This window comes from Heterodontus francisci, chromosome 11 (genome assembly GCF_036365525.1).
Source record: "Heterodontus francisci isolate sHetFra1 chromosome 11, sHetFra1.hap1, whole genome shotgun sequence".
Taxonomy (NCBI): Eukaryota; Metazoa; Chordata; class Chondrichthyes; order Heterodontiformes; family Heterodontidae; genus Heterodontus; species Heterodontus francisci.
The window spans coordinates 110,905,762-110,924,054 of record NC_090381.1 but is presented as its reverse complement, the minus strand read 5'-3'; the positions used below and the strand labels follow the sequence as shown (position 1 = coordinate 110,924,054).

Sequence of the window (18,293 nt, the reverse complement as noted above, 5' to 3'; positions counted from 1 at the left end):
TAACTCTGCCTGAGTAGTGTAGTTGGGAGGGGAATGGGGGTAACTCTGCCTGAGTAGTGTAGTTGGGAGGGGAATGGGGGTAACTCTACCTGAGTAGTGTAGTTGGGAGGGGCATGGGGGAAACTCTGCCTGAGTAGTGTAGTTGGGAGGGGAATGGGGGTAACTCTGCCTGAGTAGTGTAGTTGGGAGGGGCATGGGGGTAACTCTGCCTGAGTAGTGTAGTTGGGAGGGGAATGGGGGTAACTCTGCCTGAGTAGTGTAGTTGGGAGGGGAATGGGGGTAACTCTGCCTGAGTAGTGTAGTTGGGAGGGGAATGGGGGTAACTCTGCCTGAGTAGTGTAGTTGGGAGGGGAATGGGGGTAACTCTGCCTGAGTAGTGTAGTTGGGAGGGGAATGGGGGTAACTCTGCCTGAGTAGTGTAGTTGGAAGGGGAATGGGGGTAACTCTGCCTGAGTAGTGTCGTTGGGAGGGGAATGGGGGTAACTCTGCCTGAGTAGTGTAGTTGGGAGGGGAATGGGGGTAACTCTGCCTGAGTAGTGTAGTTGGGAGGGGAATGGGGGTAACTCTGCAGTTTCTTCGCAGGGCTGGCAGCTGCTTAAAAATGGCGCCAGTGCCTGCACAGAAACAGTTGACAGCATTCATGGCGTTGCCAAGGCCGCCCCTGCCACATGATTGGGGGGGGGGGCGGGGGGGTGGTGGGGGGTGTTGGTGGCTGCCCTGCATATGATAATGAGCTGCTGGGCTCAAGATCATGGCGGCATGGCCGCACCCAGCCCATGATTGCCGGCTGCCACTTTTTTTGTCCAGCGGCAGGACAACAAGATTTAGCCTGTGGAGTGGGGTGTGATAACATCGAAGCATAGAATATTTATGGCACAAAAGGAGGTCATTCAGCCCATTGTGTCTGTGTCAGCCTCTTGTTTTCCAAAGAAAAAACTCCAGACTGTCCAGTCTTTCCTCGTAGCTAAAATTCTTCATTCCTGGCAACATCCTCACAACTCTCTCTAGTGCGGTCATATTCTTTCTATAATGCAGTGACCAGAACTGTATGCAGTACTCTAACTGTGGTCTAATTAGTGTTTTATACATTTCTAGCATATCTTCCCTGCTTTTATACTCTATGCCTCAGCCAATAAAGGAAAGTATGCCTTTTTAACCACATTATCAATTTGTGCTGCTACCTTCAGGGATCTGTGGACATGCACTCCAAGGTCCCTCTGTTACTCTACACTTCACAGTATCTTACCATTTATTTTGCATTCCCTTGCCTTGTTTGCCCTCCTCAAATGCATTTATCTAACACCTCTTTTTGTGCCACTTTTTGATCTACCAGACTAGTCCATTGATATGTTCCTGCAGTCTACAGTTTTCTTCCAACCTATCAACCACACAGCCAATTGTTGTATCATCTACAAACGTCTTAATCATGCCCCCTACTTTTAAGTCTAAAACATTGATACATACCACGAACAGCAAGAGGACCCAGTACTGAGCCCTGTGCAATGCCACTGGAAACAGTCTCAGTCACAAAAACACTTGTCCATTAGTCCTTGCTTCCTGCCACTGAGAAAATTTTGGATCCAACTTGCCACTTTGCTTTGGATCCCATGAGCTGTTAATCTTCTAACCAGTCTGCCGTGTGGAAGCTTGTCAGGAGCCTGGCTAAAATCCATATAGATGATATGAAACATACTACCCTCATTGATCTGTCTTGTTACCTCCTCCAAAAATTCAATCAAGTTCATCAGACATGACCTGACTTTAATAGGGTCTGCTGTGGCTCAGTGACTAGCACTCTTGCCTTTCAATGCAAAGTTCTGTGTTCAAGTCATATTCCAGGAGTTAGAATACAAAAATCAGTGCTGACAGTCCAGTGCAATACTGAGGGAGCGATGCATTGTCAGGGGTATTGTCTTTCAGATGAGACATTAAACTGACATCCTGTTTCCTTGCTTAGGTGAATATAAAAGCTCCGATGAGCACTATTTCAACAACGAGCAGGCAAGTTTTCTCAGATATAAAAGCAAAATACTACAGATGCTGGGAATCTGAAATAAAAACAGAAAGTGCTGGAAATACTCAGTAGGTCAGGCAGCATCTGTGGAGAGAGAAGCAGAGATAACATTTCAGGTCTGTGACCTTTCTTGAGAACATTCTGATAAAAGGTCACGGACCTGAAACATTAACCCTGCTTCTCTCTCCACTGATGCTGCCTGACCTGCTCAGTATTTCCAGCACTTTCTGTTTTCATTTCAGATTTCCAGCATCTGTAGTATTTTGCTTTTATACCTCAATCAAGATCACAAAAAAAACCAGATTATTTGGTCATTATCACTTTGCTGTTTGGGGAGTTTGCTGTGCTCACACTGGCTGCTGCTTTTCCTGAATTACAGCAGTGACTACTCTTTTTTTTAAAAAGTACTTAATTGACTGTAAACCACTTTGAGATGTCTGGTGGTCATGAAAGGTGCTATATAAATGCAAGTCTGTCTTTCTTTCAAATTCATGCTGACTATCTCTGATTAATCTGTGCCTTTCACAAAATTAGTTTCTGCAATCCTCATGTTCCGTCCACTCTACCACCGGTGGCTGCTCAATTGTAGCTACACTTATGCCATCTGGAACTCTCTTTATATTTCCCTGCAACTTGCTCTTTCTTTCCATTCTACTTTCAGCAAACTTTTCAGAATGTGCATTTTTGCCTGTGCATTTGAGTTACTGTCCTAGCTCTTCCATTATCTCCTACTCTAGCCTTCAACATCTATCCTATCCTTTTCCTCATTGCTATAATGTGCTCATGGATCTTCCTGTATATAGGAGCACTCTATACATGCATGTTGCCTATTGTGCCCTGGTGCACCTTCATGAATTCTGCTTTATAAGCATGCACTTAATTACCGTATCATGTTCTACTTTTGCTGAGAAAACAGATTAGAAGTTATTCTGCAAAATTATTCGTGTCAAGTTCATGAAGAAGTCATCAAAGGGTTTGTATTTTTTTTAATTAGCGCACTTGAGCTGATTATAGACCTGTCGTACTTTATTGAGCATTTCAATAAATGGCCTGTACTGTTTGCTTCTGTGAGTATTTAGATTTCTGAATAAACTTTTGAAATTTTTGTTTGGCTGCTATTATCCATTGTGTAAAGTCATTTGAACGCTAATGCAATCCTCTGTGCTATTCAGTTCTGATTGTTCAATATAAAGAGAGTTTTTGTCCTATGACTTTTTTAATAAACAATTAGATTTCAGATCATAAAGAGTATTGGCTCACCAATTGAGCTAACTTTTGCAGCGAGAGAGCAAAATAAGTTTTGGGAGCAAGCATGAATTTTAGTAGTTTCTGCTTTGTTGTGCACCCCACTCGATGTGAGACCAGACTAATGCTTAGCACAAATTTACTAAAATTACCTGGGCTAAAAGGGTTAAATTATGAGGAAAGGACAAGACTATACTTGTATTCCCTTGGTTATAGTAGATTACGGGGTGATATAATTTTTTTAATTCTTTCATGGGATGTGGGCATTGCTGGCAAGGCCAGCATTTGTTGCCCTTCCTCATTGCCCTTGACAGCTGAATGGCTTGATAGGCCATTTCAGAGGGCAGTTAAAAGTCAACAACATTGCTATGTGTCCAGATTTGCATGTAGGCCAGACCAGGTAATGATGGCAGTTTTCTTTACCTAAAGGACATTAATAAACAAGACTTTTTTTTAATGACAATTGATGATTGTTTCGTGGCCTCACTACTGCGACTAGCTTTCAATTCCAGATTTTTATTAATTAATTGAATTTAAATTCCACCAGCTGCTATGGTGAGAGTTGAACCCAAGGCCCCAGGGCATTAGCCTGGTCCTCTAGATTACTTGCTTAGTGACTTTACCACTACACCATCATCTTCCATTAATTGAGGTGTTTAAGATGATTCGAGGAGCTGATACAGCAGATAGATAGAAACTATTTCTTCTGTTGTGGCAGCCAAGAACGAGGAGGCATAAACTTTAAATTAGAACTAGGTCATTCAGGTGTGATGTCGGGAAGCACTTCTTCACATGGTGCAGGTAGCCACATGGAAATATGACGTTATGGCAATAATGCAGATCTGGCTCAAAAAAGGGCAGGACTGGGGACTAAATATTCCTGGATACTAGGTGTTCAGGAAAGACAGGGAAGGAGAAAAGGAGATGAGATAGTAGTACTGATTAAGGAGAACTTTACAAGAAGGAAGGCATCGCTGAAGCATGGGGTGACTTTTCCTCTTTCTGCCGCCATCTCTATACTGCCTTCTCAGCTGTCCCCCAACTCCTTCTTGCCTTTGGGTTCAAGCTGGCTAACTGCTGCACAGGTATCTTTAAAAATCCCAGATGCGTGCGAGCTGGCGACACCAGGACCCACCCGCTACCATTAATTGGATGGTTCCCCAGCAGCTCCTTAATTGGCTGTGAGTGGTAAAATGCAGGGGGGGGTGCGGTGGGTGGGGAGAAGACCCTTAGCCCCCCTGTGTGTCCTGGCACCAAGCATTTCCACCTGATGTTGGGACCTCCGCACAAATGGTAAAATCCTGGCCTTAGGGTCTTAGTAGATGCAAACATGTTCTTCTTGTGTCGTGTTGTAATGTCAGCAGAAGCCCTGTTGAAATGCCATAAATAACTGATTTAACCATTTCTCAGATGTTCCACTACCAATGAAGAGTAGCAACCAGTTGAGGTTGGAAACTGCCCTGCCAAAACAGTAGAAAGTAAGTCAGAGCAGGTAGTGATCAAACTATCTGATGCTCTAGTCAGACGACACAGGAATGATGCTTCCAGTCACCAAGGAATACGAGAGATTTGAGAACAGGAGGCAGTGCAGAGAAGAGCGACAAGATTACTTCCGAGTGTCAGATGATTGAGAAAAAGAAAGAAAAGTTTGCACTTAGATATCACCTTTCAGGATGTTCCAAAGCATTTTACAGCTAATGAAGCACATTTGATTTTTAGTCACTGATGTAATGCAGGAAACACATCAGCCAATTTGCTCACAGCAAGGTTCCACTAATAGCAATGTGATAATAATTAGATCATTTGTTTTACTGATGTTGGTTGTAGGAGAGATATTAGACTGGATACTTGCCTTTGAATTCGTGTCATGGGTTTTTTTATGTCCACCTGAGAGGGCAGTCAGGGCCTCAGTTTAACAGCTCATCTGAAAAATGGAACGTCCAACAGTGCAGTGCTGTTTCTATATTGCCTAGACTGGAACTTGAAACCACAATTTTCTGTCCTCAGAGGCAAGAATGGTACCAACTAAGGCGTGGCTGACACTTAATAAGTTATGGGAAAAGACCTGAGCAACTGGGACTTTCATCCTGAAAAGGAGATTTCTGAGGGTTGACCTAGTTGTAGAGTTGTTTATGGCACAGAAGGAGGCCATTCAGCACATCAAGTGCATACTGGCTCTCTACAGAGCTATCCAGTAAGTCCCATTCCCCAGCCCATTCACCGTAGCCCTGCAAATTTACCTCCTTCAAGTGGCCATCCAATTTTTAAAGAGGTATATAGGTTTGAAAGGGTGTTGTTACGACCAGGCGAGAAAGGTGTCCAGGGGTCTCTTACTATGGTCTTATTGTAATAAGATTTAATTTTAAACACACTGTGTTTTGAGCTCCCTCTTTGTGAATTAATGTTCACAGCTTTCCATAGAAGGCAAAGAAATGAACCCAAACAGGCATTCTTTGGTATGAAGAAGAAAAATTAAACTTTATTAAAACTTAAACTCTAATACGGTTCACACCTTTGGTTATATGACACGCCCATGGTAGCATGCATGCACGATATACACATGCAGTTAGGGACAGAAAAGAGTAGAAAAGATAAAGTGGAACAGTTTGAGGCAATATCTTGTTACTGTGCTTCGAGCTCGCTGTAGTCGTTGATTGAAGAAATGATCTTGCATTTCGTTGGGGCCCAGAGTTCCTTTTAAACCTTGTTCATGAAGGAGACCTTTTCTCTCTTTGAGGTTCACATGTTTTCACAAGATTCAGTTCAGTGGGAAGGAGATGGAGGCAGGCAGACAGGAGAGGAGTTAATTCTTGATTCAGTTCCAGGAGCATACGACCTTCTGATTTCAAAATCAGCATTTCCAGTTTAAAACTCCCTTAGTTGGCCAGCAGATGGTCACGTGACCAACTGGTTTGACCAGGCCTCTTCTGTGTATTGGGGCAGGGACTGGTTCCCTTTGTTTCCACGCTATCTGGTACTATGAAAATGTCTTTCCAGTCAGGGGCTTGCAATTTTTAAGTTTTAATGTTCATGTGGTGAAATAACGTGTGCCTCAGTCTTGGCAGGTGGGGGGTTTGCCTGACAGTGTAGATAAAGTTAACCCAGAATATTACTTTATTTTAACCTCTGGAGTTAAAATGGACACAGGTTGAAACTAGTATAAGTAACCATACTACTAAAATCAGGAAATTCTTATTCACGCAAAGATAATCAACATAAAGTCATACAGCACTGAAACAGGCCCTTTGCCCCACTGACCATCAACCACCCATTTATACTAATCCTACATTAGTCCCACGTTCCCTATCACATCCCCACAATTCTCCTACCACCACTAGGGGCAATTTACAATGGCTAATTTACCTAACAACCCACAAGTCTTTGGCTGTGGGAGGAAACTGGAACACCTGGCAGAAACCCACACAGTCACAAGGAGAGCTTGCAAACTCCACACAGGCAATACCCAGAACCAAACACAGGTCACTGGAGCTGTGAGGCTGCAGTGCTAAGCACTGCACCATTCCCGGATCCATGTGGAACAAACTTCTGGATAAGGATTAGTGGATGCACAAGGAAGCTGTAATAATTTTAAAAAACATTGGAGATGCTACAATGGGGGAATGTTAGGCTCCCTCTGCATGGATCAATTAAGATGGGCAAATGGACTTTGTAATCTTTAGTGCTTACATATAGGGTTAGATAAAGTAAGATGGAATGAGTCTTGGGCAGAGCATAAACACCAACTACATATCAGTCGTCCAAATGACCTGTTTCCGCATTGTTAGTTTTACTTGGATTACCAGTTAAGTAATCTGCGATTAATGTTTAATCAAAGGATCGCTTCACCAACAATGCAACAGCTTTCAGCGTGGCACTGGCATGTTAGATTATATATGCAGTTCAGGAAATATCTTCACAGAACAGCAGGGAAGAGAAGTGTTAAACAAATTTCAGGTGGTGATACTGCTTTAAATGTTGTGGAGAATAAGACTGAAATGAGTAAGAAAACATTTCAGAGTATAAGGAAGTGCATAAATACAAGCAAGAAACTGGTGCAGTACATGGTCAGTTCTTTTAGTACAGAGCCAAAGCGAACAGCATAGTGATACACATTCCCTTATCTAATCAATCATTGCTCACCACTTGCTGAGCATTTGTTATTTCAAAGAACAAAACAAAGAACAAAGAAAATTACAGCACAGGAACAGGCCCTTCGGCCCTCCAAGCCTACGCCGATCCAAATCCTCTATCTAAACCTGTCGCCTATTTTTTCATTTAATAATTTCAAAGTACAACAAATGAACATTTTATCTTTGTGCAGATTTTTATTATAAAGCATGGCAACACAGCAACATCAGAAAATCGTAGCTATCTATTACATAGAAGCAATCATTTGAAGACAGGTCATGCCTGTGGTCTTCATTTTACCTTATAAATTGATTAAAACAAAAAAGCATTAAACTTTAAATTACCTTCATTTTTCATTTTTCTTTTAAGGACTGCATCATGATAATATGACAAGGTGGCATGAATTGGGAGATCATGAATCTCAACACAAGCCATGTAATTGCTGCTTTTCAATGGATTTGGCAGAGTAAAATAATTGGGAGACCAAGTGTTGCAGACTGGCACATTTCAAGGTCCAGGACTATGTGCTGAGGGACACACTAAAGCTGGTGGCAGCTGCTACGAAGTCTCAATGGCGAGGCTGAAAACTGTGTAAAACCCCTCAGGCCGTATGCACGAGAGAATTTTCTTTGGTATGTTATGCAAATCTACATTGTAAATATAACCTGAAATGGCAAGGGTAGTGAGGCCCCTCATGTACTGTATTGAAAGAAACTGATCCTTATTGCACTTTATGAAATGTCCAATTTGAATTGTTTTGCAATGCATTTTTACAAATTTTATGAATAAAGTATATTATTGAAAAAAAAGCTACAGTATAAAACTATTCTAGCACCATGTTTGTATTGATGTAATGTATATAATACAAGTCTCCCTGTACTATTTGTAAATGTGCTTGTGACATTTATCTGTGCTCTATTTATTGATGTTAGTATGTACTATTTGTTAACATGTTCAGGTGATTTTTGGTACTATTTAAGTTGCATGGATAATATTTATTAACGCTCACTTTATTAACGCTCAAAGGGTGGTGAGTGCCTGGAACTTGTTGCCGGGGGAGGTGGTGGAAGCAGGTACCATCGAGACGTTTAAGAGGCATCTTGACAAATACATGAATAGAATGGGAATAGAGGGATACGGACCCCAGAAGTGCAGAAGGTTTTAGTTTAGGCAGGCATCAAGATCGGCGTAGGCTTGGAGGGCTGAACGACCTGTTCCTGTGCTGTCCTGTTCTTTGTTCTTTGTTCTTTGATTTGTGTATTATTTATCAATATGGCTGGATGATTTTATTGTCTACTGTTTGTTAATGTGTCCTGATGACATTTTTTGAACTAACTATTTGTTAAAGGATTGTTCTATGGGACTAGTTGTTCACACGTTCGCGTGATAGTCCTCAGCATACTACATAAGTTTTTGGTTCCTATTTGTTGCAGGGATACTGTTGGATTTTATATTTTATAGTGTGTTTCGGTGACACTCTGCTATTTGTTGCTGTATTGGGTTAAAAATGTGCTTTTTCCCCAATACATGTGGATGAACTTTTATGATTTATTTAAAACCCTTTTCAGGTACCATTTCGATGTGCTATTTATTAACACATTAGCTTGTAATTTCTCTGTGCTAAAATGTTCAGCTGGCATTTCTGTTGATGCAATTTCTTAATGCTTTTGAGTGAAATTGCAATTTTCAACAAACTATCCTAGTCGTGGAAATGAAAATGGACAGTTTCTATATTGGGTGGCAGATTCACAGCACCAGTTTTATGCCTGGACGGCAAGTTGAAAATCTACCTGTATTTGCCAACATGTTTGGCTGACAATAGTATTTTAATTTGTAATATCATCAATAAATTCAAACAGTTTAACAATGTTTCTAAGATGCAGGATACCTTTAAAAATTGGGATAGACCCTCTTTTGTTGATCTTGACTTTGTGTGCCATAATATGAAATCAGTAATATTAAGTTGGCAGCCTGTTTTACATCTGTCCTGATTTTTATGCTCATTGACTTCAATTCAGGAGAAATGTAAAATGGGCTGCTGACTTGCTATTACCCCATTATACACTATCAAGCTCGACTCCTAAGAGTTAGTGCTCCAGGTTTGCTCGATGGCAGCACACATGAGACAATCAAGTACATATATGAGTAATGGTTCTGAAAACATGGCAAGTCATGAAATTCAATTGAAGAAGTCTAGCAACTAGTTGACTGCCACCAAAAATAAATTGCTATTAAATGTCTGGATGGTTGGAACAATACAACTGGTTCACCAATTTCTTACAGGGTAAGGAGTCTGCCACTCTCTGAAGCAACCTAGAAAAGAAAGGCCACAGCTGCCTTCTCAGGGTAACTAGGGTTTGGCCAATACCTGTGACTTTGATAGCATTACCTGCAGCCCAAGAACAAAATGAAAAGAATCCTGGCTCTTTACATGCATACATGCATTAATAATATTGTACCAAGTTCTGAAAGGTGAATTATACAATACAGAATTGACAGAAACCATTTCCTAGTCTGCATTTGCATAGACATTTTCCATCAATGTCATGTTGTAAGGAGGAGGGTTCGCATTGAACTGAAGGGAGGGAATCGGTTGTGCAGATGCGTTGTTGTACATTACAATGACCGGCTGAAACAAAAACAACTGTATGAATATATATAGAATTTTAAAAGTTTTAGTGCAGAAGGAGGCAATTCAGTCCATCTTGGCTCAACCACCACTCCAAAACCATTGAACCATTTCCCTGCCCCACTTTCCTCATTTGAACAATAATGCTTATGCTGGCTCTCAGTCAGAGCTATCAATATTTATCCCTCCACCAACAGCTCTATGAAACATTATGTGGTCATTATCACATTTGCTGTTTTTGGGATCTTGTTGTACACAAATTCACTACAGTGTTTCCTACATCACAACAGTGACTACACTTCAAAAGTACTTAATTGGCTTTAAAGTTTGGGAACATATATACATATACACACACACAGTTTTTCTTTAGCTCCATTCTCCTGCTTTCATTCCCTCAGGTAGTTATCCACATTCTATTTAAAATCTATCATGGGCTCTGCTTCCACCATTGCTTTGAAGGCCTAGTAAATCTTTGTATGAAATAATATCCCTAAACTCTCACTTCCTTTCTCTGGCAGGGATCTGCAATTTTTGTCCTTCATTTAAGGAGTCACTGACCATTGGAAATAATTTTTCCCAATTCCTCTCATCAAATTCCCACATCATTTTGAACATTACCATCAAATCTCCTCTCAACCTGCTGTAATATACAACATTAATTAAAGAGTTCACAGGTTCAAGGAAGTATTTTTTTTTTATTCATTCATGGGATGTGGGTGTCACTGGCTATGCCAGCATTTATTGCCCATCCCTAATTGCCCTTGAGAAGGTGGTGGTGAGCTGCCTTCTTGAACCGCTGCAGTCCATTTGGGGGAGGTAGACCCACAGTGCTGTTAGGTAGGGAGTTCCAGGATTTTGACCCAGCAACAGTGAATGAACGGCGATATAGTTCCAAGTCAGGATGGTGTGTGACTTGGAGGAGAAGTTGCAGGTGGTGGTGTTCCCATGTATTTGCTGCCCTTGTCCTTCTAGTTGGTAGAAGTTGCAGGTTTGGAAGGTGCTGTCTAAGGAGCCTTGGTGCATTGCTGCAGTGCATCTTGTAGATGGTACACACTGCTGCTACTGTGCGTCGGTGGTGGAGGGAGTGAATGTATGTAGATGGGGTGCCAATCAAGCGGGCTGCTTTGTCCTGGATGGTGTTGAGATTCTTGAGTGTTGTTGGAGCTGCACCCATCCAGGCAAGTGGACAGTATTCCATCACACTCCTGACTTGTGCCTTGTAGATGGTGGACAGGCTTTGGGGAGTCAGGAGGTGAGTTACTCGCCTCAGGATTCCTAGCCTCTGACCTGCTCTTGTAGCCACGGTATTTATATGGCTACTCCAGTTCAGTTTCTGGTCAATGGTAGCCCCTAGGGTGTTGCTAGTGGGGGATTCAGCGATGGTAATGCCATTGAATGTCAAGGGGAGATGGTTAGATTCTCTCTTGTTGGAGATGGTCATTTCCTGGCAGTTGTGTGGCGCGAATGTTACTTGCCACTTATCAGCCCAAGCCTGGATATTGTCCAAGTCTTGCTGCATTTCTACACGGACGGCTTCAGTATCTGAGGAGTCACGAATGGTGCTGAACATTGTGCAATCATCAGCGAACATCCCCACTTCTGACCTTATGATTGAAACAAGGTCATTGATGAAGCAGCTGAAGATGGTTGGGCCTAGGACACTATCCTGAGGAACTCCTGCAGTGATGTCCTGGAGTTCAGATGATTGACCTCCAACAACCACAACCATCTTCCTTTGCGCTAGGTATGACTCCAGCCAGCGAAGGGTTTTCCCCCTGATGACAATTGACCTCAGTTTTGCTAGGGCTCCTTGATGCCATACTCGGTCAAATGCTGCCTTGATGTCAAGGGCAGTCACTCTCACCTCACCTCTTGAGTTCAGCTCTTTTGTCCATGTTTAAACCAAGGCTGTGATGAGGTCAGGAGCTGAGTGGCCCTGGCGGAACCCAAACTGAGTGTCACTGAGCAGGTTATTGCTAAGCAAGTGCCGCTGAATGGCACTGTTGATGACACCTTCCATCACTTTACTGATGATTGAGAGTTGGCTGATGGGGTGGTAATTGGCCGGTTTGGACTTGTCCTGCTTTTTTTTTGTTTACTGGACATAGCTGGGCAATTTTCCAGTGTTGTAGCTGTACTGGAACAGCTTGGCTAGGGGCGCGGCAAGTTCTGGAGCACAGGTCTTCAGTACTATTGCCGGAATATTGTCAGGGCCCATAGCTTTTGCAGTATCCAGTGCCTTCAGTCGTTTCTTGATATCATGCGGAGTGAATCGAATTGGCTGAAGTCTGGCATCTGTGATGCTGGGGACTTCAGGAGGAGGCCGAAATGGATCATCAACTCGGCACTTCTGGCTGAAGATTGTTGAAAATGCTTCAGCCTTATCTTTCACACTGATGTGCTGGGCTCCCCCATCATTGAGGATGGGGATATTTGTGGAGCCACCTCCTCCAGTTAGTTGTTTAATTGTCCACCACCATTCACGGCTGGATGCGACAGGACTGCAGAGCTTCGATCTGATCCGTTGGTTATGGGATAGCTTAGCTTTGTCTATCGCATGCTGCTTACGCAGTTTGGCATGCAAGTAGTCCTGGGTTGTCGCTTCACCAGGTTGACACCTCATTTTGAGGTATGCCTGGTGCTGCTCCTGGCATGTGCAGAAGCATCTGTGGCAGGCAGATTGGTGAGGATGAGGTCAAATATGTTTTTCCCTCGTGTTGGTTCCCCAGCACCTGCTGCAGACCCAGTCTAGCAGCTATGTCCTTTAGGACTCGGTCAGCTTGGTCAGACGTGGTGATACCGAGCCACTTTTGGTGATGGACATTGAAATCCCCCACCCAGAGTACATTTTGTGCCCTTGCCACCCTCAGTGATTCCTCCAAGTGGTGTTCAACATGGAGGAGTACTGACTTATCAACTGAGGGAGGGCGGTAGGTGGTAATCAGTAGGAGGTTACCTTGCCCATGTTTGACCTGATGCCATGAGACTTCATGGTGTCTGGAGTCATTGTTGAGGACTCCCAGGGCAACTCTCTCCCTACTGTATACCACTGTCCCACCACCTCTGGTGGGTCTGTCCTGCCGGTGGGACAGGACGTACCCGGGGATGGTGATGGCAGAGTCTGGGACATTGTCTGTAAGGTATGATTCCGTGAGTATGACTATGTCAGGCTGTTGCTTGACTAGTCTGTGGGACAGCTCTTCCAACTTTGGCACAAGCCCCCAGATGTTAGTAAGGAGGACTTTGCAGGGTCGACATGACTGGGTTTGCCGTTGTCATTTCCGGTGCCTGGGTTGATGCCGGGTGGTCCGTCCGGTTTCATTCCTTTTTATAGACTTTGTAGCGGTTAGATACAACTGAGTGGCTTGCTAGGCCATTTCAGAGGGCATGTCAGAGTTAACCACATTGCTGTGGGTCTGGAGTCGCATGTAGGCCAGACCAGGTAAGGACAGCAGATTTCCTTCCCTAAAGGACATTAGTGAACCAGATGGGTTTTTACAACAATCGACAATGGTTTTATGGCCATCATTAGACTAGCTTTTTAATTCCAGATTTATTAATTAAATTCAAATTCCACCTTCTGCTGTGGTGAGATTCGAACCCATGTCCCCAGAGAAATACCCTGGGTCTCTGGATTACTAGTCTAGTGATAATACCACGACACCACCTACCCCAAGTATATAGACCAGGGGAAGTTAATGAACTTTAAGCATCCAATACAGAGCAATGTTCACAGATAAACACAGAGGAAGTTAAATATTTACAGAACCAAAGTACACATAGTTTACTGAAGAGCAAACAGGAATGGAGAGGTCAGAAAACAAGATTTGCATGGGAATTCTGTGCTAAAAAACAATCATTGATTTTGTTTAACAAGGGAATTAGAAGGAACTTGCATTTCTATTACACCTTTCACCACCTCAGGACATTCCAAAGCACTTTACAGCCAATGAAGTAATTTCAAAACTATAGTCATGATTGTGATTTAGGAAACATGGCAAGCAATTGTGCATAGCAAGGCACCATGAACAGTACAGTGATAATGAGCAGCTCATTTTGATATTTTGGCCAGTGTGTAGCAAGTCCAACAAGAGAGGCCGCATTTTATATTAGTTTTAGGAAATGAACATTGGCAGATGGAAGGAGTTGCAGTGGGAGAGCATTTTGGTGGTAGTGATCATAATTCAGTCAGTTTTAGTGGAAAAGGACAAGGATCGAACAGGAGTTAGAGTTCTCAATTGGGGCTGGGCCAATTTTACTAAGCTGAGGAGTGATTTAGCAAAAGTGGACTGGAAACAGCTACTTGGGGTGGCACAGTGGCGCAGTGGTTAGCACTGCAGGCTCACAGTTCTAGCAACCTGGGTTCAGTTCTGGGTACTACCTGTGCAGAGTTTGCAAGTTCTCCCTATGACTGTGTGGGTTTCTGCTGGGTGCTCCAGTTTCCTCCCACAGCCAAAGACTTGCAGGTTGATAAGTAAATTGGCCATTATAAATTGCTCCTCATGTAGGTAGATGATAGGGAATGTAGGATTAGTATAAATGGGTGGTTGATGGCTGGCACAGACTCAGTGGGTCGAAGGGCCTATTTCAGTGCTGTATCTCTCTATGACTCTATGAAAGTTAATCAGTGTCAGAGCAGTAGGAGGCATTCAAAGGGGAGATTCAAGGGGTTCAAAGTAAACATGTACCCACAAAGAAAGAGGGTGGGATGGCCAAATCTAGAACCCCATGGATGTCAAGGAGCTTACAGCGTAAGATAAGGCAGAAAAGGAAAGCTTATGTCCGATACCAAGAACTCAATACTACAGAAAGCTGAGAGGAGTATAGAAAGTGGAGGGGTGAAATCGAAAGGGAAATTCGAAAAGCAAAGAGAGGGCATGAAAGAATATTGGCAAGCAAAATCAAGGTGAACCTAAAGACATTTTATCATTACATTAAGAGGATAACTAAGGAAAGGGTTGGGCCCATAAAAGACCAAAAAGGTAACCAATGTGCAGGGGCAGAAGGTGTTGGTATTGTTCTCAATGAATACTTTGCGTCTGTCTTCACAAAAGAAGGGGAGGATGCAGATATTGTAGTTAAGGAAGAGGGGTGTGAAGTATTGAATGTGATCAACATAGGGAGCGAGGACATGATAATTGGATTAGCATCCGTAAAATTTGATAAATCACAAGGCGGCACAGTGGTGCAGTGGTTAGCACCGTAGCCTCACAGCTCCAGCGACCCGGGTTCAATTCTGGGTACTGCCTGTGTGGAGTTTGCAAGTTCTCCCTGTGTCTGCGTGGGTTTCCTCCAGGTGCTCCGGTTTCCTCCCATATGCCAAAGACTTGCAGGTTGATAGGTAAATTGGCCATTAGCAATTGCCCCTAGAATAGGTAGGTGGTAGGGAAATATAGGGATAGGTGGGGATGTGGTAGGAATATGGAATTAGTGTAGGATTAGTATAAATGGGTGGTTGATGGTCGTCACAGACTCGGTGGGCCGAAGGGCCTCTTTCAGTGCTGTATCTCTAAACTAAACATACCCCAGGCTGTTAAAAGAAGCAAGAGAGAATATAGTGGAAGGTCTGACCATAATTTTTCAGTCATCATTGGATACAGGTCTGGTGCCGGAGGATTGGAAGACTGCTAACGCTGTACCTCTGTTTAAAAAGGGAGTGAGAGACAGGACAAACTGTCACGTAGAAAGGCACAGATTAATCAAGGATAGTCAGCATGGATTTGTTAAGGGAAGATCTCGTCTGATCAACTTGATCAAAGTTTTTGAAAAAGTAACATGGAATATAGATGAGGGTATTGCAGTTGATGTGGTCTACATAGATTTTAGCAAAGCTTTTGACAAGGTCCCACATGGTAGACTGGTTAAAAAAATAAAATCCCATTGGGATCCAGGGAAATGCAGCAATATGAATACGAAATTGGCTCAGTGTCAGGAAACAAAGGGTAATTGTTGATGGGTGTTTTTGCAACTGGAAGGCTGTTTCCAGTGGCATTCCACAGGGCTTAGTACTGGGTCCCCTGCTTTTTGTGGTAACCATTAACGATTTGGACGTAAATGTGGGGGGCATGATCAAGAAGTTTGCAGACAACACAGAGGTTGGCCATGTGGTAGATAGTGAGGAGGATAGCTGTAGTCTGCAGGAAGACATTGATGGTCTGGTCAGATGGGCAGAAAAGTGGCAAATGGAATTCAACTTGGAGAAGTGTGAGGTGATGCATTTGGGGAGGTCAAACAAGGCAAAGCAATACAGGATTAATGGGAAAATACTGAGAGGTGTAGAGGAAGTGAGGGACCTTGGAGTAAATGTCCACTGATCCCTCAAGGTAGCAGGACAGGTCGATAAGGTGGCATATGGAATCTTCTCCTTTATTAGCTGAGGTATACAATGTTTTTGGGATTTTCTTCTCCCTGCTGCTTTCACATGCGTTCAAATCCTCTGAAGAAGGAATTTTCCTCCACACAAGATCAGGGGGCAGGTTGTTCAACCTTGCCCGTCTAAGAGCGAAGTCCAAAGTACGGAAAGTCCTCATCAGAGAACTCCTCTTTGCTGACGATGCTGCTTTAACATCTCACACTGAAGAATGCCTGCAGAGTCTCATCGACAGGTTTGCGTCTGCCTGCAATGAATTTGGCCTAACCATCAGCCTCAAGAAAACGAACATCATGGGGCAGGATGTCAGAAATGCTCCATCCATCAATATTGGCGACCACGCTCTGGAAGTGGTTCAAGAGTTCACCTACCTAGGCTCAACTATCACCAGTAACCTGTCTCTAGATGCAGAAATCAACAAGCGCATGGGTAAGGCTTCCACTGCTATGTTCAGACTGGCCAAGAGAGTGTGGGAAAATGGCGCACTGACACGGAACACAAAAGTCCGAGTGTATCAGGCCTGTGTCCTCAGTACCTTGCTCTACGGCAGCGAGGCCTGGACAACGTATGCCAGCCAAGAGCGACGTCTCAATTCATTCCATCTTCGCTGCCTTCGGAGAATACTTGGCATCAGGTGGCAGGACTATATCTCCAACACAGAAGTCCTTGAAGCGGCCAACATCCCCAGCTTATACACACTACTGAGTCAGCGGCGCTTGAGATGGCTTGGCCATGTGAGCCGCATGGAAGATGGCAGGATCCCCAAAGACACATTGTACAGCGAGCTCGCCACTGGTATCAGACCCACCGGCCGTCCATGTCTCCGTTATAAAGACGTCTGCAAACGCGACATGAAATCGTGTGACATTGATCACAAGTCGTGGGAGTCAGTTGCCAGCATTCGCCAGAGCTGGCGGGCAGCCATAAAGACAGGGCTAAATTGTGGCGAGTCGAAGAGACTTAGTAGTTGGCAGGAAAAAAGACAGAGGCGCAAGGGGAGAGCCAACTGTGCAACAGCCCCAACAAACAAATTTCTCTGCAGCACCTGTGGAAGAGCCTGTCACTCCAGAATTGGCCTTTATAGCCACTCCAGGCGCTGCTTCACAAACCACTGACCACCTCCAGGCGCGTATCCATTGTCTCTCGAGATAAGGAGGCCCAAAAGAAGAAAAAAAGAAAGAATACAATGTAAGAGCAGCGAGGTTATGCTGGAACTGTATAATTCATTGGTCAGGTCACAACTTGAGTACTGTGTGCTGTTCTGGTCACCTCATTACAGAAAGGATGTAATTGCACTAGAGAGGGTACAGTGGAGATATACGAAGATGTTTCCAGGACTGGAAAAATGCAGCTATGAGGAAAGATTGGATAGGCTGGGATTGTTCTCCTTGGAACAGAGAAGGCTGAAGGGCGATCTGATTGAATAGTACAAAATTGTGAGGGGCCTGGATAGAGTGGATGGGAAGGGCCTATTTACCTTAGCAGAGTGGTCAGTAACTAGAGGACATAAAGCTAAAGTGATTGGTAGAAAGATTAGTTGGGAGATGAGGAATAGTTTTTTCACCCAGAGGGGATGGGGGTCTGCAACACACTGCCTGAAACGGTAGTTGAGGTAGAAACCCTCGGCCCTTCAAGCCTGTACCACCATTCAATATGATCATGGCTATCATCCAAACTCAGTAACCTGTTCCCGCTTGCTCCCTGTATCCCTTGATCCCATTAGCTCTAAGAAATATATCTAACTCTTTCTTGAATATATTTAATGATTTGGCCTCAACTGCTTTCCGTGGTAGAGAATTCCACAGGTTCACCACTCCCTGGGTGAAGAAATCTCTCCTCATCTCAGTCCTGAATGGCTTACCCCTTATCCTGGTCTTGGACTCCCCCGCCATTGGCAACATCCTTCC

The 18,293-nt window shown here is 43.6% G+C and overlaps 1 protein-coding gene across 2 annotated transcripts in view; it reads right to left on the bottom strand.

Annotated features, from left to right (window-relative positions):
• Window positions 1-7,387: 7,387 nt before the first annotated feature.
• The window catches only part of LOC137375464 (membrane-spanning 4-domains subfamily A member 4A-like), a 54,914-nt gene continuing 44,008 nt past the window's right edge, over window positions 7,388-18,293 (bottom strand). For both annotated transcript variants that reach the window (XM_068042749.1, XM_068042748.1), the window contains exon 7: window positions 7,388-10,016. In XM_068042749.1, the coding sequence (XP_067898850.1) occupies window positions 9,897-10,016 (120 nt within the window). In that variant the 3' untranslated portion in view covers window positions 7,388-9,896. The remainder of the gene's footprint in view (window positions 10,017-18,293) is intronic.